At 33.4% G+C, this 27,953-nt stretch overlaps 1 protein-coding gene across 2 annotated transcripts in view; it reads right to left on the minus strand.

Annotated features, from left to right (window-relative positions):
* The window catches only part of LOC132117793 (synaptotagmin-7-like), a 124,230-nt gene that overhangs the window by 48,438 nt on the left and 47,839 nt on the right, over positions 1–27,953 (minus strand). For both annotated transcript variants that reach the window (XM_059527106.1, XM_059527108.1), the window contains exons 2-4: positions 27,473–27,576; positions 16,213–16,304; positions 10,589–10,723 (exon numbers count right to left, since the gene is read on the minus strand). In XM_059527106.1, coding sequence (XP_059383089.1) covers positions 10,589–10,723; positions 16,213–16,304; positions 27,473–27,576 — 331 coding nt within the window. The remainder of the gene's footprint in view (positions 1–10,588; positions 10,724–16,212; positions 16,305–27,472; positions 27,577–27,953) is intronic.

Consider the following 27,953-nt stretch of genomic DNA (forward strand, 5'->3'; position numbering starts at 1 on the left):
TGCTCTGTGTCACGTCTGATTAGTGCAAAGTCCCATTGAGCTGTTCTGTTTGATGCTAATTCTCTGCTGGAGGATTTACTGCACCAGGGTTAAGCACCACACACCCCTATCGAGGTCCCAGTGCTGTAATTCTCACACAGCATTCAAGTGAGGCGTCCCTGGTGAAAATATTTGGAATGAATGTCAGCAATAACTCAAACTCTGATACAACTAGACTTTTTATACTTTTTATAAGGTTGCAAGAGGAACGGCGGCACGTTAATGGACATGAATTCATGTAGATGAGTTAAATGAAGGATTTACTACTGTAGAGTCTGTGATTGTCTTTTGAATGTTATGATGGATAGCTAGTATGATTATTAGAGTTAGTGAGTAGGCATTTATTATCACAGCGCATGACGTGATTTACCCAAGTAGGAAGTGTTCCTGAATCAACATTCTTTGTTAAACTATTACACAATCTCATGGCAATTCGTAACAATTTTAAGTTTTGGTGAATTGGTGGCTAATTCGATATATATACAATCAATATATACAATCTCATTCGTACATTTTTGTATGATCTGCTTATATCCCAGTGATGGTTATGTTTAGGGGTCTGGCTTAGGGGTGGACCTTCTTACTTTTTTTCAACTAAAAATTTTACATTATCACAGAATTCATGATGTATGAATTCATGCAAAATCATGATCTTATAATGCCACCTTATTCTAATGTGATTGAATTATCATAATCATAACCTTTAGACCCTTTCACATGACTCATGCCAAACTTCTCCAAATGTATAAAAGAGTAAAGCCAGATTGTATGCAACTCAAGTGTTTTAATGTGACATTTGAAGTTTCTAAGTTTCTATTTCTGCAATAACATGCTGCAAAATTTTGACACAGGGCCAAGGATTACCATTCAGTCTACATGATGAATCATGGGCAATGCCAAAATGCAAACACAACCTAGGGCAAAAACAAGGATTATGTATGCTGTAGTTGGGACTTTTGATAGATAGCTAATATATGATTATTAGACTATTTCTATATATGATATATATGTAACATGATTTTTACTTGCTGCCAAAAACAATTCAGATTTTTAGTAGTGCTTTTTTTTTCTTGAAGATTTCCATGAAATGTTGGGTTTCCATTTTTATTTTTTGTTCTGTTACAAAAAGAAAGAATTGGAAATTAAGATTTATGAATACACAATAAAAAAAGTCATAAAATGTATACAGTATATTATCGACGACGACGAAGGCTATTAGGCAAACTTTTTTTTACATTACATTATTTTACTACCAGATCAGCAGAATTTGCAACAACAATGTAGAATATATCACAGAAAACCAAATGTTAAAGTTTTCAAGGCCAAAAAACAACAACAATGGACTTACAAAATCAATGAATATAAAACTCTCTCACACTGGCCCAAGACCAGTGTATCATACTTATGCCTGTGTCCTACAGTATTAAAGGCATGTTATAAAGTTCAGAGAACAATTTTCTGATATATTCTAAGATGGATAGTAAAATAGTGAAATATCTGAGTGTCCAAGGCATCTAAGGTTGAGAGTGAGTCAGGTGAAAGTATCTTTACCTTAACCCTCATGCTAAAATCTGACTGGTTGATAGAAATTTAGTTGGTCCATGCACACGTCCTATTTTAAATCACGTAATAATGCCACAGGCATTGCGACGGCACTTGTTTCACACATGACTGTTACCATTCCATACAGTACATATATCCATATTTATATACAGCATATATGCATGTATGTAATAAAGAATATCATCCTGCACTTACACCCATTTTGCAGCTTGAGCTGTCATTAAGTAACTTACATTCCCCATCTACTCGTTTTCTCATCTCATCTGCTTCAGTTCTGTGTGTTATAAATAGGTTTAGAAAGCAAGGAAGAAAAAGTAGCGTGTGGGGGTTGCAGACTCACTCGAAACAATGATCAAAGCCAGAAAATACAGAAGCAAAAGAAAGTGTCAAAGAATGAAAGAAAAATACAGCTCTCCAAATGAAGTTTTGCTGTCTTTAGAAGGAAAAAATGAAAGGTTGTTCTTGTTGGATTCGTCTAGCCTCTAGCCTTCAGCAGACATGAATACTGTGTGAAATTCAACATTAAAGTACAAGCGCTTTGTTAAAGACTAGTCTTGAAAAAACAATTTTAGGCCAGTACTTCCTCATATGAATGTTACATATTCAGTGGCTAACTGAGAAACTGTGCATCACATTACTGAAGCTTCTATCATATCCTCTGTAATAGAGCAGCAATTTTATATTAGAAAGTTATAAGGCCTCAAGGGTCTCAGGGCTAAAATTACGTTTAAGGGTAGACTAGAAAGCGCACTTATTTATTACAAGGAACAGATCAATAAAAAATGAAAATACTGTCATCATTTACACACCATCCACTTTCATTATGAGGAAATGGTGGCCAGGATATTTATTAAAAATAAAATAAAATAAAATAAAAGTCTTGAAAAAACATGCTCAAAATAAAATAATAATATAATTTAATAAAAGAATACGGAGTGTTAAAGTTCTCAGATACAAAAATCTTGAAGAAACATGCTTAATTTTAAATCAAATAAATAGTAAAATACAATAGCATAAGAGTGATAAAGGTCTAAAATACAAAATGTTGAAGAAACATGCTTAAATAAAATAAAATAAAATAAAATAAAATAAAATAAAGTATTGTGTTCCAAGGAAGAAAGAAAATTAGGGTGTTCTGTCCTTTTAACTGTCATCTTATCTGAGCTAAATATTTGATTAGTAAAGAAATATCTAATATGTCTTGTTGAGAAAATCATTTTCTGGACGATTCTCAAAGCAGTCCTGATAAAAACTGACATTCTGAACTGCACGTTTCCAAACACAGGTTGAAGAAGAACTGTTTGGTAATTCTCAGAGTCCTCCAGCAAATCCTTGAGCTTTAGCAGAAACCTGTAGCTGCTTGTTATTACAGAGCTTCAAGACGTCGGATGATAGAAATTCTGATGGAGAATGTGTGTATAAGACAGCAAGAGGAGCAGTAGAGAGATACGAGGGGAAGGGTCGCAACTCTTACCCACCCAAAAATAGAAACCAATTATAGGTCGAAGATGAGAGTGGACGGAAACATGAAATGAGAGACAGTCAAGATCTTTCGAGGACTGAAAGAGACACGACTAAATAGAAAAAAAAAGGTTTTAAATGTCATTTAACAGTGAAACAAAATATTAAGGTGTCTCAATTTTTAAAATGATCGTTGATGTGAGTAGGTGTTTTAACACATAATGAAACCAACTTGATGTCACATTAGGCTTGGATAATATTTCAACAACTCATTATATTCCTGATGAGTATGAGCCTGATCAAATTTAGCAACATTGCGAACATATTATTGTGTTATAATGTGTGTTTAATTAGCCTTTTAAGCTATGTAATTTAAGAGTAAATAAATATACTGTTCAGTACTGTGCAAATGTCTCAGTTCTTGTGTAGATTTATGCTTAGTTATGATATTTATCTTATTGCTAAATGTCTTTTTTATGTTGTAGGACTTCTGGTTCATATAAAAATTATTACAATTATTGGAAAAATAATATTTCCTACTAGCACACTAAAGAAATATATATATATATATATATATATATATATATATATATATATATATATATATATATATATATTATATTGTAAAGCATTGTTGTCCAAAGGCTGAAAAATTTCATAAATATATAATTTTCTTAGATTTAGCATCTATCCCTATTATGTCCATTAAAAGCCTCCATTTATCCTACAAAACCCCAGTCAGCTTGCACTAAAAACAATCAAATAGGCCTAAGGTTTATTAAATTTTTCTGAGTGTAGTCACAAATTACACACTGCTACGCTTTTTCCAAGTACTTGAAAGCTAAGATTGACAGCTTAATGTGACAAATGTCATCACTCAGGGGCTGTTCACAGCTCAAAAACGGATAGGCCGAGCGTAATTCAATTAAACAGAAGGCATTAACTCACCACTAACATAAACAACTGTAAACACACATATAGAAATGTAATTATCGTAACCCCCTAATCATCTGATTGGTCCATTATTTCAAAACTGTCATCGATTCACTGTCAAACATTAAACCGTTTTTATTGTTGTGTGACAGTGAAAAAAAAAGAACACTGCAATGATATTAACATAAACCAACCATTACTATTTAGCATTATGATTATTTAATATTATCACATTGTTTATGTTTAAGTCAAAGCAATTTGTTACCTCCAAACAATAGTATCTTGGTTTTATTCCATCATTTTCTTTTTACTTATGTGAAATTACCTGCTATTCTAAACTAAATTTAACAAAAATGTCAATACATGCATTTACTTGTTTTAACGATTGTTTGCTAGTTAAAGGAATATTTTTTTCCGAACATTGTATCATTATTTACTAATACACATATCGTTCACATACACTACCATTCAAAAGTTTGGGTCAGTAAGATAAAAATAATATATCAGTAAAAAAAAAATATATATATATATATTATTTTTATTCAGCAAAAATCAAAAGTGACTGAAGATATTTAAAATGTTATAAATATTTCTATATCAAATAAATGTTTTTTTTTTCTTTCTTTCTATTCATCAAAGAGTCTTGAAAAAATTTAATGATGTAATGATGCAAAAAATTCAGCTTTGCATCACGGGAATAAATTAAATTTTAAAACATTAAAACAGAAAACAGTTGTTTTAAATTGTAATAATATTGATCATAAAAGGCTTTTTTTTTTTAATAAAAAAAATAATCGTAACATCTCCAAACTTTGAACATTACTGTAAAACACATGGGGGCCAGTGATTGAAATTCATCAAACCTGCTAAAAAATGGCAACTAATCTTATGACTATTGGCTACTTTTATGGTATTTTTCTGTTCTTTGCAGTCATGGTCACAGTCGTAGTAAAGAAAAGAGCAAAGCAAAAAACCTTCAAAATGACAAAAGAGTTTTTCACCCAAAAATGACACCATTTTGCTCTGCGCAACCATCATGCTTCTTTGCCCTAAACATCTGAAAGAAAAGGCAGTCAGCCTCTGACACTCACTTGCTGGGTCTCAAGCTGCCGGAGTGCAGGTGGCTCTGGACAGTGTGCCACCTCCCGGACTTGCTGGTCCCTGCGCCTATGGAGCTGTCACTGCGACTGGGACCCCCCACCGCCCCCCCACCCACCTCCCCTTTCTCCAGCGATCCGCTGAAAGAGGGAAGAGAGAGATCAGGAGAGCTAGAAGAAGAAGGCAAGATGGGGCTTGTAAAGAGTGCGGGGAGAGCAAGCAGGTGCACGGGGCTGATTTACCAGGAACAGACAGTAACAGGAAGGTGATGTTGTTGGAATAGCTGCATCCTATTTGTTTGCTAAGTCACACACCAAAGAAAAGTGATATTGATGTCTAATACTGTCCCTGCAAGAAACCGAATAAAAGGCACAGTGAGAACTTGATTAAAAGATCAATTTTTCTTGGTCTGAAAGGAATCAAAATGAGGTATACCTCATACCTCATAATATATATATTTCTTCTATAGGGCTGCACTATTTGGTCTTGAGTGATTATTAAACAGCTTAAGGCTACAATTTAATAAATTTGAATATAGTTATAGGTGTTTTTAGCTGTTTACAACCACTAAAAATGTCCACGTAAAAGCTTTAAGACCAAGCCTCTGCCAAACATTTTTACTGTACCATCATCTCTCTTTCAGTGAAGCAGGTAGTACACATAGAGTCTACTGAATATGAGCTCCATGTACAGTAATTAATATTCATGAGCGAGGATGAAATGTTTTAACATTGTGCCCTATTCCCATTTTTTTTAATTTATTATTTTATTCAATAAAATATTCAAGTGGACTGCCTGATGCATGCTTAATGCAAAGCCCAAACCAGTCTAAGTTAGTTTGCTGGACTTGTCTGGTTTCAGCTAGTCTCTCAGCAGCCGGTGATGTTAACTACACTAAAATTAATACAAATGAAAAATTCTAAACTGAAAAAAAGCTGAAATAAAGGAAAAAAATTTAGATGAAAATTGTAACTTAATTTTAATTAATTTTTTATTTATTTATTTAATTGAAGTTTAAGATGAAGTATTAAAATTACTAAAACGAAATAACTAAATAAATAAATATTACAAATCAATCAAAATTATATAAAAATTATAGGCACATAACAAAATGACTAAAACCTAAAATGAAATAAATATTGAAAACATAAAAATACAGTACTAAAAAAATTCTTAAATTGCAACTAAAAGTTAAATTGAAATATTAAAAATGATCAAACTAAACTAAACTAAAATAAACTAATAAAATGACAGGCAGATAACAAAATTTCATAAAATAAATGTCTGCAGATTTTGTCAATAAAATGAATTAAATTAAATTAAATAAAAAATGTTATAAAATAAACATTAAATTAAATTAAACAGGCAGGTAACAAAAATTCATAAATGTCGGCAGATTCTGACAATAAAATAAAAATAATAATAAAATAAAATAATTAAAAACCTAAATTAAAATAAAAACTCAAAATATAAAAATGAAACTATTTTAGAATATTAATACTATAATTCTATATAAATAATACTAATATAACTGGACAGCCATTTGGTCTGCTAGTCTGGCCATCTGAAAAGCTCCCAAAAACGTGTTAACAGATGGTTTTTTCCCTCGGGGTGGGTTCCAATCAAACTTTGGGAATGCTAAGAGAGCTGAATGGGATTTGAGAGAAAGAGAAAAGCTGAGAACTTCATCATGGAGAGTAATTGAATTGGTTCAGTCATCAGCAGAGCGTGGTTAATACACAACTTCATTTACAGCCTTCATGTGCTAGTTTGCAGTCTGCACACACAGTTCAACATGAGAGCTGCTGCTTCAGTGAGATTTCTTGTCTTTTTCTTTTGGCTTCCAAATCACAGTATCTGTCAAAATAGTCACAATATGATTACATTTATACCAAATTGTGCAGCCCTACTTCTAGTATTAAAAAAATTGGAGTCAGTAAGATTTTTTTTTTTTTTAAGTACTACTTTTATTTAGCAATGATGCATTAAATTAATCAAAAATGACTTATGAATTATTTTTATTTTTAAATAAATGTTTTTTTTTTATCTTTACATTAATCAAATAATCTTGAAAAGACTTCAACACTGATAATAATAAATGTTTCTTGAGCAGCAGATCAGAATATAAGAATCATGTGACAATGAAGACTGGAGTAATGATGCTGAAAATTCAGCTTTGATCACAGAAATAAATATCTTATAATATATTTGAATTGCATTAATATATCACACTATTACAGTTTTTACTGTATTTAACTGTTCTTTGATCAAATAAATGCAGCCTTCATACTCCAAAATACTGAAAAATCTTACCTACCCCCAAACTTTAGAATACTACATTTGATCGCATACATATCAGTCATTTCTATCAGCACACGCTGTGAAAGAGATACCAGCCTGCAGGTCATATCATGTATTAATCATTCTTGCTTTCCCTTCATGTCAGACAGGAACTGACGTTGACTAGATCTGGACAGTACAGTTACACAGAGACGGGAGAGACAGAGCGAAGGTTAACACTTCAAACACAGCATAGACGCAACAGATCGACGATGGCCATTTAAGACACAGATGACCCAGAACGCAACATCTGTGCATCAAGCTCAGGGTGAACAGAAACAGAGGGGGCTTGACATTTGTTAAAGACGATGGCAAGGTTGCTGTCTGCAGTAAGATGTCTTAGTCTCTTTTTTCCTTTTATTCTCTAGTATTTAAATCTCTCTAGGAAAGGTGTTCACACTGACAGTGATTTGCAGCGACTGGTCAGCATGAATGAGAACTTTTTTCACTGAAATTGTGGGCAAAGTGCCAACCTTTCCATCAGGGTTGCTATTGTTTGCTAAATCTAAAACTATTAAACATGATTTTAAAGCTGAAATAAAATAAAACCTTTAAAACCTGACCTCAAATTAAAAAGGTAGAAACTAACTGAAATAAAATAAGTTTAAGCTGAATTATTAAAATTACTAGAACTAAAACAGAAATAAAAATGAACGGAAGCTAAACAGAGAAAAAAAGAATAAAATATGAATGAACTGCATAAAACCAAGGCTAAACATTCATTTAATTCACTAATTTCTGTATGAATTAATTCTAAACAGAAATTGTATATAATAAATCATTAAAACAATGACATTCAATTTAAATGTTTTTTTAAATAATTAAAAAAATAATGTTAAAATAAATAAATAAATATAATTGAATTGTTTTCAGTGTGAACGCAGCTTCATGTACAAAATAGCACAATCATTTTCACAGAAAAACTCCTATAAATAAATATTATACAGTTAAATGTAAGTAAATACGAGGAGACTATGATAAGTGCAATCAATTCTGTCTCAGTTAAAAAGCAACTACAAAAAGAATACAAAAATAAAAAATGAAGCAGCAATCGGAAGCAGATCTCAAATGTGAAGATGTTTTGGAAACTGTGACACACAGATATAACAGTATATACATACTGAGAGTCAAACTACAAAGGGGAAGTGACAGGTGACTGGAGAGACGAAATACAACAGCTACCATAAAGACACAAAAACACAGCAGTGTTTCTGACGGTCAACCCTCGACATTCAATCAGGACCAGATAAGAGACAAGACAGCAGTGCACCTCCAATCAAGATGCTCTAAATGCATCCTAACCTTTAAGGTCAGAGGTCAGAGATTTCGAGGGTTGTCCGTCTCCATGGAAACCATCCATGAGCAGTTAGAGACATTAGTGCTGCTGGCAGGGCTGTAGGGAACAGGGGCCTTCAGATAGCAATTGGGATCCTGTAATCCGTTAATGTTTTAGCGATCCATCAGTCACTACTTAATGAAACGATAAATAATAATAAAGAAAGATATTCTGCATTTATTGTCTTTCTTTTGTGAAGCACAAGGTAAAAGTAGTGCATATGACTCGTGTGTTTGAAGTCTATGTATATGTACAATGCAACTATTTTATGAACTGCCGATTTTGTATGAATTTGTACAAATTGATTTATATGATTTTTTTTTTTTTTTAAACATACAATTCCATTGAATGGGAAAAAGTGAAAAAAATAATTAATAAAATAAAATAAAATAAAATAAAATAAAATAAAATAAAATAAAATAAAATAAAATAAAATAAAATAAAATAAAATAAAATAAAATAAAATAAAAACATACTGAACATACAATTTTACAGTAGATGACTGACTACACCTAGCACACACAGCTGATGTTTTTTGTGGGAGGGAATTTAGAGATTGTAATTATGGGCATGTGTGTGAGAAGTGGGCAGGGATCTGCAGTCTGTATCCGTCTCCTATCAATTAGATTCTGATTTATCCTGGGAATTAATGCAGAAAGACTACTTCCCCTCGAAGATAATGACTTCAATTAAGCAATTAAAACTCAAGGAAACGGCAGACTGAAGCGAACCTCACAACCCTCTGTGGAACTCAAGCCACGTCTCGCTGAGAGTGATGGGCTGACCTAAAGATTGGACATTTCATCTCATTTCAGGCTGGATTGTGGTGACTGAATGATAAAAAGCCAACTAGAATGCTAGAAAATGACATGTTCTGCCCTAGATATAGCTCTTACAGATGGGGTCAATGGGAAATACGACTGGCGCCACCCCCAAGCTTTGGGCATGTTTTGTGGGTCATGCAAATTGACCTTGAAGAAGTAGTTTTTTTTAAACAAAATCAGCTTAATTTTAAGCATGAGATCAGAGGTGAATTTAACAAAACATGGATAGTAGGTAATAATTTACTCCAAAAATCTAAATAAAAGATAAGAAATAATATTTTACATGAAAAATTAAGCCTTTATTAGAGCCCTTAGGACATTATCTAAATTACCCTTAATTACATTTTTCACATCAATTCTCGTTAATACTTTGTTATTAGCATTTGGCGTTTTAAATGCGCTCAATTATTAAGAAACTAAGGGAAAAAAATATAACAATTATTTATTTATGACAAAAATATTTTATATTACTATGGCTTTAATAGCTGTTTTTATAGTTGTTAGATCTATATCTATATATATCTATTTATGCATCACAGTAAAAAGAGGGGACTAAAACTTGCTTATATGTATGAGGGTATAAAATGTTACTATTACATTAATTTTGTATTATATTGTAGTATAGTAATATTTTTATAAATCTTGCTGCACAGATTATATAAACATAAGATTATATAATATTATTTGTTGTGTGTGTGTGTGTGTGTGTGTGTGTGTGTGTGTGTGTATATATATATATATATATATATATTAAACTTTTGTTTTTCTTTTTCCTGTCCTTTTTTCCCCTGTTTTTCGTGTGAAATATGATCCGGACATTGCTTTTTGACAATCACCCTTTTATTTTTCCTGACACAGGTACAGTAAGTTTCTGTAAGCTAAAGTGGATCGCTGGAACTGAAGGCCAGAACAGACAGGACTGAATGGACTTCCCCTTTCAGTACAGCCCTGCGCAGAGAGAAGGGGTCCCTTACCAGCCGTAACCAAGACTCACTTGGGCGTGAGGCGAGGGTCTCCGTAGGGGGCGTAGGGGGACATGTTGAGGATGAACTCCTTGGGCGGATAGGAGCTCCAACGCTGCTGCACATTGCTGCTGTCGTTGTTATTCCAAAAGTCCCTGTCGAGTTCACTGCAGACAGACAGAAAGACAGCTGAAAGAGCCACAGTGCATCTTCAAGAAGAGTCAAACTGAGAAAAAAACTGCAGAAAGAGAGTTCAGATAGACAGAGAGAGAGAGAAAACACGGGTGTAATACTACAGTAACTGGCTGAGTGGAACGATCCAGCCACAGAGAGACTTTTTAAGAGAAGCGTTCTCTTGTCTAACAGCGTTCCAGAGCTGCTGTGTTTTTAAGTGGCACCAAGTCTTGAAAAAGTAAAAGATTTCTGAACACGAGCTGATGTAAAAATAGCTCTAAGGGTGAGATTAAAGGGGTTTTGAGATGGATATCTTGCACAAACAACTTAAAGTCATATTTATTCTGTGCTGTCAGTACTCTGGATCTGACTCACAGAGGATGCAGTCTTTCATAACCTGCTGTAGTTTCAAACTCCTTTTCTCTGTAAAAACAACTGAAGCAACGGATACAGGAAAACAGAAAACATATCAAGAGGTAAGAAACCCAATTAGTGCTGAGCATCATGACTAAAATCATATATAATACCGGTATATATATAAAAACAATATAGTTATTTTTATGTAAATTAAGCAAAAGAAATGCCAGTTAATACTTTAGATGCTTTCTTCTCATTTAATCGTTTTATAATTTTATCTGAAACATAATGGATGGCTACAAAGCACAAGATATTGATAACAAATAAAAAATCAGAATCAGAATCAGAATCAGAATGAGCTTTATTGCCAGGTATGTTCACACATACGAGGAATTTGTTTTCGTGACAGAGCTCCGCAGTGCAACATAACAGCGACAGAACAAAAAACACAATAAGGAATAAAAAATACAAAAAAATACAAATAGGTGGGTAAGGATTGACAATATACAAATTGACAATGTATGGCAGGTATATTAAAAAGAGCATTTATGTATGTACATGTATATTATGGGAAAAATTGTAACTGTACGCTAAGTATGTGTGTTTGGATAAATAAGTGTATGTGTATATAAATATAAATATAAGTAGTATAGTGTGTTCCATGTATGTACATGTATATTATGTGCAAAAGATTTACGTGTATGCTAAGTATGTGTGTTGGATAAAAAGTGTAGTGTATATAAATATAAATAGTGTAGTGTGTCCCACAGTTATTATCAGCTGTTCATAAGATGGATTGCCTGAGGGAAGAAACTGTTCCTGTGTCTGGTCGTTCTGGTGCTCAGTGCTCTGTAGCGTCGACCAGATGGCAACAGTTCAAAGAGGGAGTGTGCTGGATGTGAGGGGTCCAGAGTGATTTTAACAGCCCTTTTGCTCACTCTGGATAAGTACAGTTCTTGAATAGATGGGAGGGTTGTACCGATAATTCGCTCAGCAGTCCGGACTACCCTCTGTAGTCTTCTGAGGTCCGATTTGGAAGCTGAGCTGAACCAGACAGTTACTGAAGTGCAGAGGATGGATTTGTGAGTTGTGAAAACTCACAACTCACAAAAATCTCACACAAAAAGTCTCACATTATGTCACATACATAAAATATTTTGCCAAATGCTAGCATATTTTCCACATTAGAAAGAAATTAAGTTATAAATGAAGTATATTTTCTAACGGACCGGCCTGTGACTTAAACACTGCCAGTCTTTGAGACATGATGCTTAGGGTTTTCATCTGATCTGACAATGTCTGTGTGACGAGTGGGGCGGGGCCGAGGGACATGGGAGCGAGGCCGGTGGAGTGATTGGAGATGAGCTACACCTGTTCGACCCACCGGTCTCGAGGCCCACGGAGGAGATGGAAGGATATAAAACTGGAGCGACGACAGTGAAGGACAAGAGAGGACCAGGCCTGGGCTTTTAGTTGTGTTTTGGTTTTTATTTGCAGTCGTCCGTGAGGGGCTGGTGCGCGGTTTTGTGTTTATTTTTGTAATTAAAGTTTCATGTTGATTGTCCGCCGGTTCCCGCCTCCTTCTTCCGGATGAATATGAAAGGTTTTATCATTACAGTCTGACTGGTCTTTATTAAAACTTAAAGCTATATAAATGAATCCCTCATTTAATATTTCATTTGGGTCGATGCAGGCACTTAATATGATAATAAAACTCAAGGTATTGGAGTTGGTCCAGGAATTAATTAATTCACAACACACACACACACACGCACACAACACACACACACACACACACACACACACACACACACACACACACACACACACACACACACACACACACACACACACACACACACACAAACACACAAACACACACACCTGGGTATAGGGACACATGCAATCATACAAGAGACACATTAAATAATTTCTATCTGCACAGAAGGTTAACAATAAATACTGTAATTGTTTACTTATTTACTCCCCTTCTGGCTCGTAATACTTTTAGTAACACATAAAACAAGACTTAAAGCTTATTTTTCAAATGATCTAATGCTACAAAGTAGCAAATCATGGTGTAATTTTTCACTTATTCACTTTCTTGTCCTGGAGAAAGAAACAATTAAATAGTTTTACTATAAATTAATTATGATGGTGTTTTAGTGCCACTTAAAAAGTGTTATTCGAGTTATATAATATTGTTTAAAAAATTACTACTTTAATTTCAAAACGGTTATGTTATTAGTTGCACAGTAAATGACATTTATATAGATTATATAATATATAATATTATAATATAATATTTTATATACTAATATATATAAAAAGTATTTTTCCCCCTTTTTATTTTTGCATTATTGCACTGAGAAATTGGGAGTTCAAATATGCTCAATTAAAAGTAAACTAATTAAAAAACATAACATAACATAATATAATATTACTTATTATAAAGACAAAATACAATAATCCAACACATTTTATGGCTTAAAAAAATAAAACCAAATATTACAAACCATTTAATAGCTGGTTAGATGTGTATGTATGCATATGAATGTAAAACAAAACAGAAACAATAAAGTGGTGCTGTCAAATGATTAATTGAATCCAAAATAAAAGTTTTTGTTTACGTAACGTGTGTGTGCTGTGTATATTTATATATTTTATATATATGTGTGTGTGCTGTGTGTATATATATATATATATATATATATATATATATATATATATATATATATATATATATATATATATATATATATATATATATATATAGAAACACATGCATGCATACATTTAAGAAAACTGTTATGTTTATATATTAAATAATTTAATTAAATTAACGAGTAAATTAAATTAAATTAACAGTAATTAAAGCAAAAGGAGCCCCTACCAAGTATTGAGTACATGTACAGTAAATGAACAAACTTTCCAAAGGCCAACAATTCACTACAAAGTTTTTTTTTTTGGTCTTATGAAGTATTCTAATATGTTGAGAATTGGTGGGTTTTTGTTAAATGTGAGCCAAAATCATCACAATTAAAAGAACCAAAGACTGAAAAGAACCGAAGACTACTTTAGTCTGTGTGTATTGAATTTATTTAATACATGAGTTTCAATTACTGAAATAAATGTACTTTTCCACGACATTCTAATTTATTGAGATGCATCTGTATATGACTGACAGACTGCTACGGTTTGAGTTAAAAATCTCAGTTTGAGTTCTACTGAAGAAACAAAGTCACCAACATCTTGGATGCACTGGGGGTAAGCAGATTAACAAAATTTTCCTTTTTGGGTGAACTATCCCTTTTTAGTATCATAAGGCATGCAAACATTTCACACTGGTGTTGTGGGGTCATCCTTCAGTAAAAGAAATCTAAATGTCTCATTCACAGGCTGAGGAACACAATGAACGTCTCTTCCTGCCCTTGTGCGGTCACAGGTGATTAGCTGTCTGACTCTTGTGCTGATATAAAAACAGCATCCATCTGCTGTGGGCTGCATTGGTGTCTAATTAGAGCATTGTCTGATTAATATTCAGGCTGCAGTAGTTACCAGAGCAAGTGCTCCAAGTGGACCAGTGCTGGAAGTGTACTGCTTCACACTGCTGACCTGATAAACATCATCAAGTGTGTGAAAGCCATCATTTCACACACACTTACTATTTTTAAAGTGCTTCTGGGTTATTCCTGTGGTTTGCTCAGAAACAATGGCTGTGTTCAGAATGAAAAAGGCTTTAGGGTTGGCTTGATTCCAATATTTTGCCTGTGGTAGCAGTTCTGATTCCTCAGTATTGATAGCAAATTGATACCTCAGTATGAACAGATGGTACAGTAGGTAGACCACTGAATTTGCATGATAGATTTACATAGTATGTAATAACAACATACAAAACCAATGAATAAACTAATAAATGGCATTAGCCAATTATTGTATATTACCAGTGAGGTTTTTCTTTATATACTATTTTATATATTTATATATATATATATATATATATATATATTCTGATCTCATTTTAATTTTAACTAAAGTTTCTTTTAATATTCTTTCTAAAGTTTTTTTTAATATGTCTATATTGTTCTTATTTTATTTCTGTTTTATTTTAGTGTACTCAAAGTTAAGCTAAAAGAAAATGAGAATAGATGCCTTGGCAACTAGCTGAAATAAAATTGAAGTTAATTGAAATAAAATAATATATCTATCTTTATTTTTTCATTTATTTTAATGTTTTCATTTTTAAAAACAATAATCCCGATAATCCACTGTATTTGTTCTGTACCAATTTACTACACAGCTATATAGAATTACAGATTAAGAATTTCAAAAAGTACAAAAAGATACATTGATCATACATTGTTGTTAATAATCATACTATATTGAAGAATTGACAAAAAATATATATACTAAAAAGGGCTTAATTTAAAATAGAAAATACAAATAATTTCAGCTTCATTCATCACTTTGAAAATTCTCTCAATTCAAATGTATTTCCATTTTGTATCCATATCATGAGTCTGCAATGAAAATTTGCATACTGCACACAGCATAGAAAGGGCACACTGAAAATATGAAATGATGGCAGTACGGCATTAGCCAGAACATGAGAACATAGCCAGTTTCTGATATTTGCAAACAGCAAGCCAGTGTTGTTCATATAGTATTGACCATGACAAATGCCAACGCTGGTGCGAGAATTAAATATAACACTTCTGAAACTATAAATACAAATGAACACTGCTGAATAAATCACAGCTAGGAAGGAAATATGAAACAAAACGTGTATCAATAACACAGTTAGTAATGACACATTTGCTGTTTGTTATTTTTCAACATAGGCAGTCCTTGGAAGAGTGAGCTACTCCAAATATTTATGTGCACAGTACGCAATTAACATATACATACGTATATGTAACATAACGGTGAAAAATGTAAAACAATACTGTATTTGTTCAGTGCATGCTTACCAAAATGAAAGACCCCTAATGAAAATGTACATTACATTTACATACCTAGTATCCAGTATATACTGTACAGTATGCATTATGCATTGGGATTTTCGGTTCAACTTTGAGTACCGAGACATTAACTGCAGTAGTTAAGCCCTGCAGGAGGCACCTACTTGATGGCTTTATTTTCTCCTCGTCCTCTCCCAGAAACAGACACCGAGTCCGGGGTCCCCGCTGTCTCCACCCCTGGCTTATTCCTCATTCCCTTCACAGAGAAAGAGAGAAACGTTAAAGAAGAAGAACACAAAGTGGATGAGAAACTGATGAGTGCCTGATATAAATTCATCAGGTGCCATATTTCAGCAAATTCTGTGCAACTGCTGCAAGTCACACGCTTTAATTAATCAGTGAAGCCAGACAGATGCAGTGATAGAGCTAATACACAGCATCAACAGCCTATGAGGGGTTTAACGCTGATATTAATGACAAGTCTGAGACCCTCGGGGTGTTTACACACTAGAGAAGCTCTGATTGAGTGTTTGATGGATTGGAAGGCATAATATGCATTTTGAAGAATTCGAAAGAGGAGTTCAAGCTGCAATCAGGCGGGAATACAGTCATTTGGAATCTGCAAAAGCATAAGCGGATGCCTATATTAAAATGTGTTACAAATGTTACATTTTCTTCAGTCTTGAGAAACTCTAGTAGATGATCTTTTAAATAAGGAGGGAAGAAATGTAGAAACCTTAAATGTTATTTCAGTTAACACTTATTTCAGGTAAGAATGATATATTTATACTTAAGACTAACTATAATAACTTTGGTTTACAGATAAATATTAATATTAAAATAAATGTTTATTAGAAAAAAAAACTATAACTTGAATAAAAAATATATTAACCAGATCAATTAGAGCAATGAAGAGCTCCTCCATGACCCATGATGTAAAAATCAAAATACAATCAAATTGACATCTATAGATAGAATTTTTAAAAAAAAAAATAATAATAATAATAAAAGAGTCTAAGCTAAAGTGGTCAAATATTTCTAATGTTTATTTCAAGTAACAAATGTTTTTTTTTTTTATTTAACAATAATAACTCTGGTTTCCAAAAAATTATTAATATTTAAATGAATATTTATTGGGAAAAAAACTGAATAAATAAAATAGAGTCATGCTAATATGGTCAAATATTGTTAATGTTTATTTATTCCAAGTAATGAAAATGTTTTTAACCGTTTTAGTTATTTATAACCCTGGTTTACAAATTAATATGAATATATAAAATGATATTGATTGGAAAAATAAATGATGAAAAATAATAAATAATCTAAATATATGTAAAATAAATAAATCAACTACATATACTGTACATACATACATACACACACACACACACACACGCTTGTTTTTGTAAAAAATGGGGACATCCCATAGGCGTAATGGTTTTTATACTGTATAAACTGTATATTCTATCATCCTACACCAACCCTACACCTAACCCTAACCCTCACTGTGCATTTTTACTTTCTCAAAAAAACTCATTCTGTATGGTTTATAAGCGTTTTGAAAAATGGGACATGGGTTATGTCCTCATAAGTCACCCTCTCCTTGTAATACCTGTGTCATACCCAGGTCATTTTACAGAGTTGTGTCCTGATATGTCACAAAAACACGCTCACACACACATATATATATATATATATATATATATATATATATATATGTGTGTGTGTGTGTGTGTGTGTGTGTGTGAGACATATAAATTTGAGTAAAGTGAACTCATTGTCACTAGTCTGAGATGATTTGGTCTTTGTGACATGTTGCATTATCCTGCTGGAAGTAGCCATCAGAGGATGGGTACACTGTAGTCATAAAGGGATGGACATGGTGAGCAACAATACTCAGGTGGGCTGTGGTGTTTAAACAATGCTCAGTTGGTACTAACGGGCCCAAAGTGTGCCAAGAAAATGTCCCCCGCACCATTACACCACCACCAGCAGCCTGAACCGTTGAGACAAGACAGGATAGATCCATGCTTTTATGTTCTTTACACCAAATTCTGACCCTATCATCTGAATGTCGCAGCAGAAATCGAGACTCATCAGACCAGGCAACGTTTTTCCAATCTTTCATTGTCCAATGTTGGTGAGCCTGTGAGAATTGTAGCCTCCGTTTCCTGTTCTTAGCTGACAGGAGCGGCACCCGGTGTGGTCTTCTGCTGCTGTAGCCCATCTGCTTCAGGGTTCGATGTGTTGTGTGTTCAGAGATGGTATTCTGCATACCTTGGTTGTAACGAGTGGTTATTTGAGTAACTGTTGCTTTTCTATCTTCTCTAACCAGTCTGCCCATTCTCCTCTGACCTCTGACATCAACAAGGCATTTTCATCCACACAACTGCCCCTCACTGAATATTTTTTTCTTTTTTGGACCATTCTCTGTAAACCCTAGGGATGGTTGTGTGTGAAAATCCCAGCAATTTTTAAAATACTCAGACCAGCCCATCTTACACCAACAACTATTCCACATTCAAAGTCACTTAAATCCCCTTTCTTCCCCATTATGATGCTCGGTTTGAACTTCAGCAAGTCGTCTTCACATCTAGATACCTAAATGCATTGAGCTGCTGCCATGTGATTGGCTGATTAGCAATTTGTGTAACGAAGCAATTGAACAGGTGTACCTAATAAAGTGGCCGGTGAGTGTACACACACACACACACACACACACACACACACTCACATAAATATATAATGTATGTATATATGGTTGATATAATTTACATTAATTGTACATTAATTCATTAATTTAATTAGAGCAATAAAATGTTCTTCCACCGTATCCCATGAAATAAAATGTATTTGAACTAATTATGAATTGTTTATTGTACCCGTGAGGAACACTGTCTAGGTACAGAAAAATGTCTGAAAAACTGAGACTAGGGCAAATGTGCCCAAATACTGTCCTCTCATTCAATGCATAATTAGCCCTAAAACTGAAAAGCTTTGTTTCAATGGACATTCGAGCCAAAGGACTAGAGTTCAGCTTGAGAAAACACTCATATGCTTCCATAACGCACCATATGCAAACAGTCGGGCTATTGGCAGACAACTGAGACAACTCTACTGATCGATGCAACCAATTACATAAAGGCTAATTACATCATTTCCTGTCTGTCAAAGATGCACTCCTCCCCACCATCTCTTGATTGGCCAATCCATCTCAAAGTGATTCTGCAGGTGGAGTATTCATTACAAAGTCCTCTGAAAGCCATCAGCCGCCAGCGGTTGTGTAAGAGATGATAAATGATCTGAACGGGAGGAAGAAAGAGCAGCGTCTTGGCCCGGGCACAGCAATAGCCTGCCAGTTTCCAGCATTTAAGTTACGCCGCCTGCCAACATGCCATGATCTGTCTACTCATGTAATGAATGGGAACAAAAGAGGGAGTGAAACAAGCGTGTTCATACACAGGTACAAACATCTTGTGATTTTGGGACGCGAGCATGCTCATTTGCATAGGAGACATGAGCTGGAACTTCAAATCATGCCACGCCCCACAGGCAGTGGAATAGAATTTGAATTGGAATAACAGGAAGAGGAATTTAGTAAAAGAAATTCAACAGTTACAGAAGAGACGACAGAAGCGAGATTTTGCAACAACAAAACACAACATTCATTTTGACTATTTATAACAGTTTTTTTCCTGTTATTTAAAACACAGTCAACTGTTAGCATCTTACTATTATTTGTTTATATATATTGTTTTATTTGGATTTTATTTTTATATTCTCTATTAATTTTAATTTAAGTAAAAAAATTTAAGTACAAATTTTGTTGCATGTTTTTGTTATTTGTATTTTAGTTTAGTTTTTACCAGTTTTTAGTGTAAGAGAAAATGTTGCCTTTTGTTACTTTGCTAGGTGAAATAAGTTTATTTCTTTATTTTTAGTTTTAATTAATGTTTGTTTTAAGTGGTTTTAACTATAACAACCCTGGTTTACAGATAAATATTAATAGTAACATATATATATATATATATATATATATATATATATAATTAATTTATTTTTTATTAACTCCATAAGATTTCATTTAAATATAAAATTATTATTAAATATTTATAATTACTAAATGATTTAAATTATTAATAAATAAATAAAAATTAATCAAATGAAAGATACATTTGAAATGAACTTTAATATGATAAAATTCATATAGAGAAAAACAAACAAAAACAAATGTAAAGTGCTCTTCCACCATCTATAAAATAAAATTTGAAAATGCCATAAAATGCATCAAAATTAAAATAAACAGTATATAAATTAACAAAAATTATTTGAGCTAATTTAATAATTAAATATTAATTTCATATTTTGTCTCTCTAGAAATACCACGTTATTATGTATGATAACATGTTTATGGTTAATTCACACCGAAATATTAAACGTGTTACTAAGAACTACATGTACAGAAGTACTCTGACCTTTCGATTCTTTTTTTTTCCCCACTCCAAATCCTTAAATTACAATTATGCAAAACTATGGTTATACATTCATGAGAGATGTACTGTAATGCAGAACTTCTTGCCTTTTAAAGACCTTTGGCTTTTGAAATGACAAAAGTTCATGCAGTACTGAAAATTGCTAGGTGTGTAGTTCTGCCAGTGTAAGGTCAATTTACACGAAGAACATACAATTTAAATTAATGAAGAATAGCTGGTCTCATACATATTACCCTGCTCATTAACACCGGGTCAACTTCACATCCAGCTTTATTATTTTAATACAAAGTTAAAACAAAGAGCGTGCTGAGAGAGACTGTAAAATAAATCAAGGCTGGCTATACAGTTGACTATTGCTTATTGGACTGAACAAAGTATAACCACAATTAAATCTTAAAATCCAATATATCTTAGTTGCAAAATTATGGTATTTTATATATATATATAGTATACAAGTTAGTATACAAGTTGTTTATATATACAGTGGGGCTCGAAAGTTTGGGCACCCCTTGCAGAATCTGTGAAAATGTGAGTAATTTTCAAAAAATAAGAGAGATCATACTAAATGCATGTTATTTTTTTATTTAGTACTGTCCTGAGTAAGATATTGTACATAAAAGATGCTAACATTTAGACCACCATACAAAAAAATTGCTGAAATTATTAAAATAACCCCACTCAAAAGTTTGGGAACCCTTGGTTCTCAATACTGTGTGCTGTTACCTGATGATCCACGACTGTCTTTCTGTTTTCTGATGGTTGTGCATGAGTCCCTTGTTTGCTCTGAACAGTTAAACTGAGCAGCGTTCTTCAGAAAAATCTTTAATGTCATGCAGATTCTTCAGTTTTCCAGCATCTTTGCATATTTGAACCCTTTCCAGCAGTGACTGTATGATTTTGAGATACATCTTTTCACACTGAGGACATTTGAAGCACTCCAACACAATTATTAAAAAAGATTCAAACATTCACTGATGCTCCAGAAGGAAACACGATGCATTAAGAGCTGGGGGTGAAAACTTTTGGAATTTGAAGATCAAGGTAAATTGTACTTTATTTGTGTACCGGGAAACATACAAGTATCTTCTGTTGCTTACGAAGGGCAGAACTAAATGGGAAAAAAAATCATATTTCAACAAAATAAGACAAATTTGGCCATCGTTTTAATGCATCTTGTTTCCTTCTGGAGCATCAGTGAATGTTTGAATCTTTTTTAATAATTGTGTTGGAGTGCTTCAATTGTCCTTAGTGTGAAAAGATGTATCTCAAAATCATACAGTCACTGCTGGAAAGGGTTCAAATATGCAAAGATGCTGGAAAACTGAAGAATCTGCAGGACCTTAAAGATTTTTCTGAAGAACGCTGCTCAGTTTAACTGTTCAGAGCAAACAAGGGACTCATGCACAACCATCAGAAAACAGAAAGACAGTCGTGGATCATCAGGTAACAGCACACAGTATTGAGAACCAAGGGTTCCCAAACTTTTGAGTGGGGTTATTTTAATAATTTCAGCATTTTTTTGTCTTGTGGACTAAATGTTAACATCTTTTATGTACAATATCTTACTCAGGACAGTACTAAATAAAATATAACATACATTTAGTATGATCTCTCTTATTTTTTGAAAATTACTCACATTTTCACAGATTCTGCAAGGGGTGCCCAAACTTTCGAGCCCCATATATATATATATATATATATATATATATATAAACAACTTGAATTTGCTTTATGTACAAGAATGTGTATTAAAGTAAATAAAGGTCATTATTACTCCATGTTGAATTGAAGATTATTACTACTGTACATGCAAAAAAAAAAAGATGAATAAAGTATGACATAATGATGAATAAAGTATGGTTAAATCATACTTCTCACACCTCCTCTCACAAAGACACAGTGGTTTAAGATGGGAAATGCTAGTGTAGATGTCTGACAGGCATTCAGTGCACTGTCAGGAGTGGGGAAAGAAGCAAAGAAAAAGAAAGAAACAGAAGAAAAACAGCAAAGGCAGACTAGGAGTGGGTTTTCAAACAGAATTCACAATCACAAAAGAAAGGCGAATGAGCATGGGGAAATACGACATCATGGGCTGATAGAGAGAGCGAGACGGTCTGTAAGAGAATGGGAGATCTTTCCCGGGTGGTCTCACAGCAGATCCAGCTCTTCCTCACGTGTTCAGAGCAAACCGAGAGATCTCCTCACTGACCTCATCTGCATTCCTCTGCTTCATCTTATTTACGTGATTTAATGATTCCAACAGTCACATCAGAAAGAAAAGAGCTAGACAAAGAAAGATGGACAGGAATCTATTAACATAAATATGATATATAAACAGAGCGATGCACAGATACACAGAAGAATAGATAGATGAATAGATAGCTGGACAGACAGAATGATAGAATATGGATGGACAAATAGATGGATTAAACAAAACGATAGACGGATGGATAGAATGATACATGGATGGATAGACAGATGCATGACAGACAGACAGACAGACAGATAGACAGATAGATAGATAGATAGATAGATAGATAGATAGATAGATAGATAGATAGATAGATAGATAGATAGATAGATAGATAGATAGATAGATAGATAGATAGATAGATAGATTTTACAGTATGAATGTACAGCATTTGTTATGAAAAAAAAAATTCCAGCAGATACAAGACATCAACTTCAGCGAGATTTCCATCAACTTCAACATGCTGCTCTCTCATCTCTCAACATTCTCCAGATCCCTTCTGTTCAGAGTCAGAACCGGATCAGCCAGAGAGAAACTCTGTAGTCTTGACCTGAAACCTCCCAGCTCTGTCAAATCTGTTTGGGAGGAGAAGGAGAAAGCAGCCAGTCTGTCTGCGTGGAGCGTGGGGTGTTGTGGGCAAAAAAACATATGAATCATTAGTGAGCCCTGCAGCGTGGCAGTATGAGGTATGAGAAACATAAAGGCCAGGGAGACTCTCGCTGTGCAGCCTTACATAACACATCCCGGCTTACTCACTCATTAAGAATCTGTTGTTCTGATCAAAAGACTGACCACAGACGCTTTAATTAAATCAACAACACTAATCTTTATTTTCTGCAACAATCAAAGTCCATTTGTGAAGGGGTTTGGATCAGGACGACTCATGGCTGATGATGACTCATTAATGACTTTTTGCTTGAATCAAGGAATTCTGTTGTAGAACAATAGTTTTTTTTTTCATGTAATTTACTTCACAATAAAGTACGTTACCCTCAAATTCTAAGTATTGTCATGCAAAGAATGTGTCAACTAGTTATTATTGTAATAAATAAATGTAATGTAAATAAATAAATAAAATGTAGAATTAATACAGTACCTTTGTAATGCCTTAAATTTAGCTGATTTGAAAAAAAGCCCCTTTTTCCATTAATAATGGTAATTATAAAAACTCAAAAGCAAAACATCTGGATGCATTAAGATAATGAGAGTTTGCTGTGAACGTGCTTAATTATCATGAAAATAATGGGCCCTATTTTAACGATCTAAACGCAAAGTGTAAAGCGCACGGCGCAGGTGCACTCAGGGCGTGTCCAAATCCACTTTTGCTATTTTAACGACGGAAAAACGGTTGGCGTGCCCGGGCGCATGGTCTAAACAGGTTGTCCCTATTCTCTTAATGAGTAATGGGATTTTTTTGGGCGTAACGTGCAATAAACCAATCAGTCTCATCTTCCATTCCCTTTAAGAGCCAGTTGCGCTCATGCCATGACGGATTTGCTATTTACACAGCGGAATTTGGCAAGCGCAAAGACAGAACGCGTCTCCGAGATGAAACGGATCTGCTGGTGTGCGAGCAAATAGATAGCCTAACTCTGATACATGTGATGACTATCCATTATGACATGTAGGCATTTATATATATATATAAATATATATATAAATGCGTCGCATTCCACCGGGTGTATGATAGGGCCCAATGTCTCCATGCAAAAAAACAAACCTAAGTTTCTTTAACCAAAGTATAATTGTTTCTTCAACAGGACTTTTATTTTTATTAATACTAACAGATTATTATTATTATTATTATTATTATTAATAATAATAATAATAATATTTACAAAACTAGACATGTTTTTTTGGCTACTAAAAAAACAATATTATGAAATATATTTTATGAAATAAAAAATACTTAATTTAAAGAACTAAAATGACCAAAATTGAAACTGAGAAAAAAATAAATAAATAAATAAATAGATCTATAAAAGACAACAACTAATAAAAATGTCACAAAAAATAAAAATAAAATAAAAGCTAATTTAAAAATATGAAATTCTATAACAATATATAAACCATCCTAAAATACACAATCACATTCAAAACAAAAACATAACATGTTTTTCCTACTTTTCAAATGTTATTTATAGATTGTATTGTTTCACTCACTTAAAATATAAAAAAGAATAACAAACAACATGACATTTAACTTGTTTACCAAAGAGACAAGATGAAATATGAAAGCTATAAAAGTCAATTTATGCAAAAAGCATGTTATCAGAATACATATAACTCTAGCAAAGAAGTTAACCTTAGCAAGTGAAATGTACAATTTATTCCAAATATGTCAAATAAAGGCATTTCCAGCTCAGAGAATGACAGAATTTTCCCCTGAGAAAACATTTCCACTGTCGACCACTGTATGTAAAGAAACTTAAGTTAAAAAGAGTTTTTTCATGAGATTCACACTTCTAGAAATCAGTCACCTATGTAATTTTGCATTAATAAACAGCTCTAAGTTTTGGAGGATCACTGACGCATACCAATCCCAGATGACAGGCCTGGTCCAGATAAGAAGCTCTATTGTAAAATAAGAAACACTACAATTTGATGACAAAATGCATTTTGCTCTTTTATTTTATGGTCACCAAACAGCAATTAAGACCAGCCTAGTACTGTATAAAAACAGAGGAGGGGGAACAATAACTGAAAAATACCATGAGAAGCGAGTTTGTTATCCCTCACTGTAATAACATGAAGATGGTAGATGCCCGCCGGCCGGGCACGTGGAGGGTGTCATTACTGAGTGTAATTAAAGGTTGAAGTCTCTTTTTAGCCACCCTGCAGTCTTCCCATCTGCCTCTCACTCCTCCTCTCTTTCACTTGCTCCGTCTGGCCTGCGCTGACCATCTCAAAACCCATCGCTCCTCTCAGCTGACGAGTGGAAAACCTGGATTTGTATTACGCACGCTTGAGAAACATTCTGCTACTCTTCTAGGCAAAATGCAAGTGACACATTAAATGTGTTAAAGGTAATTAATTTTGAATGATAGGTGATCCGTTTATTTCGGGAAGAGTGTAATTCAATTAAACTGAGCACAGGTGATTAATTTTGTTTGTGGATTCTATTTATCAACTGGCTATTAATCAGAAAGTGGGTGTAATCACATTTTCATGTTTATATATAAATCATTTAGCCTAATTATTCTTTTTCCATAATACACGTTCTTCCTCGCTCACGATTCAGTCTCATTCGGCTGCCTTGTGCTGAATTGCTTTACTCGAATTGAATGGCAAATCTTGTTTTGCAGATGCTGAGGCTGAACAGAAAACTACATGCTCAACAGCTAATTATCCAGACAGAAAATAAGATTTACAACTGTTGAAAGGCAATCTGGATGGAGGTCTGATGTAAACACAAATGAGGGCACGTCATGTCCCCCCTCCCCCTGTAATACTAACAATACGCTGTTTAAATCCTTCCATTACGTTCCAATTTGTGGAAATGGCAAACAAAAATAATTAGATGACTCCTATTTTCTTCTGTTTTATGACTGAGCCCCCAACACAGCTGTAGTGGGTTTAAATTTCAAACTTGGTGACATCATGGCTCTGTTCCAGAATCTAGAGAGCTGCCTAAATATGTAGCTGTCTTCTCAGATAGCATCCTAACTGAAACAGAATTCCAATAGAGTTGGGAGAAAACTTAAATGCATACATTACTGTGTAAAAGTGTGGGGTCTGTAATTTTTTGTTTTTTATTTTAAGTTTCTCATGCTCACCAATGCTGCATTTATTTGAATATTTAAAATTTTAATATTGTGAAAAATGATTAAAATCTAAAATAACTTTTTTATTTAAATATATTACACAAAGTAATTTGTTTTATGTGAATTTTCAGCAGTAATTACACCAGTCAGTCCTGGTGATAATAATAATAATAAAAAAATTATAAATTGGACATGAATTAGGTGAATCGTTACTTAAAGTCAACAAAAAGTGTTGAAGTGACCATCAAAAAAATAATGAATAATTAATTACTAACCCCAAACTTTTGAAAAGTACTATATATTGTTACAAAACATTTGTATTTTGAATAAATGCTGTTTTGCATCATGAAAATAAATTATATTTAAAAGTATATTAAAATAGAAAACTTTGATTTTAAATTGTAATAACATTTCACAATATTACGTTTTTTTTTTTAGGGTTTTTTTTTTGATCAAATAAAATGCATTCTTGATGAGACTTCTTTATAAAACATTAGTAGTAGGACATTATATGCAAATAAAAATAGTTCATACTATTTAATTAGAACTGTTATTAATTAAACATTTTATTAATTAAATATCTCTTTTTTATTGAGCTTGTTGCATTGCGTTCTCCAAAAGACATACTTGCATAAAACTCCCTAGAATCTTAGGTACAATACTGCCTTTCCGCCTACTTGGTTTTGGAACAGAGCACATGCATCTGTCTTTCAGATGTTGGTAGACTGCTGTCAGAGTGTACCAGACAAACAGCCATTAAACTAAAAACACTAAAAAACCTCACCGTAAATGCATATCAGCTCTTCCATGGCTGATTGGATATGCAATTTTACACACTAACAGATGTTAATGTCTATTACCACATCTATTTAAGACACTTTAAATCCCCTGTTGTGCAGGAAGTGACATCACTCACCAGTTTGCGCTGGCACCATCCACAGACCCCGCATAGTGCCACCAGCCACACGACACACACCGTTAAACCCACAGATACCAGGAACACACTCAGTGACAAAGAACCTGTGGAGAGACAAGGACTTAACATTAGAGCTGCCAAAGGTGATGCATTAACACTGTGTGCTGCTGGTCACTTTCCCTTAACAAAGTTATTCCAGTTGTGTTATGTCAACAGGTTATCAACATGCTAATGTCAAACTTCATTGGAATCAACATATTCAACAGTTCATGCACAAATGTGTAACTAAACGAAATGCTGCTTAAATGGTTGTGTCATCTGAAGGACAAAGTGACTCAGCTCTCTCAGCCATGTGTATCCTAAAAATCATACCAATTTATCCCTTTGAACCTTGATAAAAACAAAAAAATTTTAAAAAGCATGGCCGAAGGTCAAGGAAAAATTCTAAAGAAACATATTTAAAAAAAAATTAAAATGTAAA

This window comes from Carassius carassius, chromosome 3 (genome assembly GCF_963082965.1).
Source record: "Carassius carassius chromosome 3, fCarCar2.1, whole genome shotgun sequence".
Classification (NCBI taxonomy): domain Eukaryota; kingdom Metazoa; phylum Chordata; class Actinopteri; order Cypriniformes; family Cyprinidae; genus Carassius; species Carassius carassius.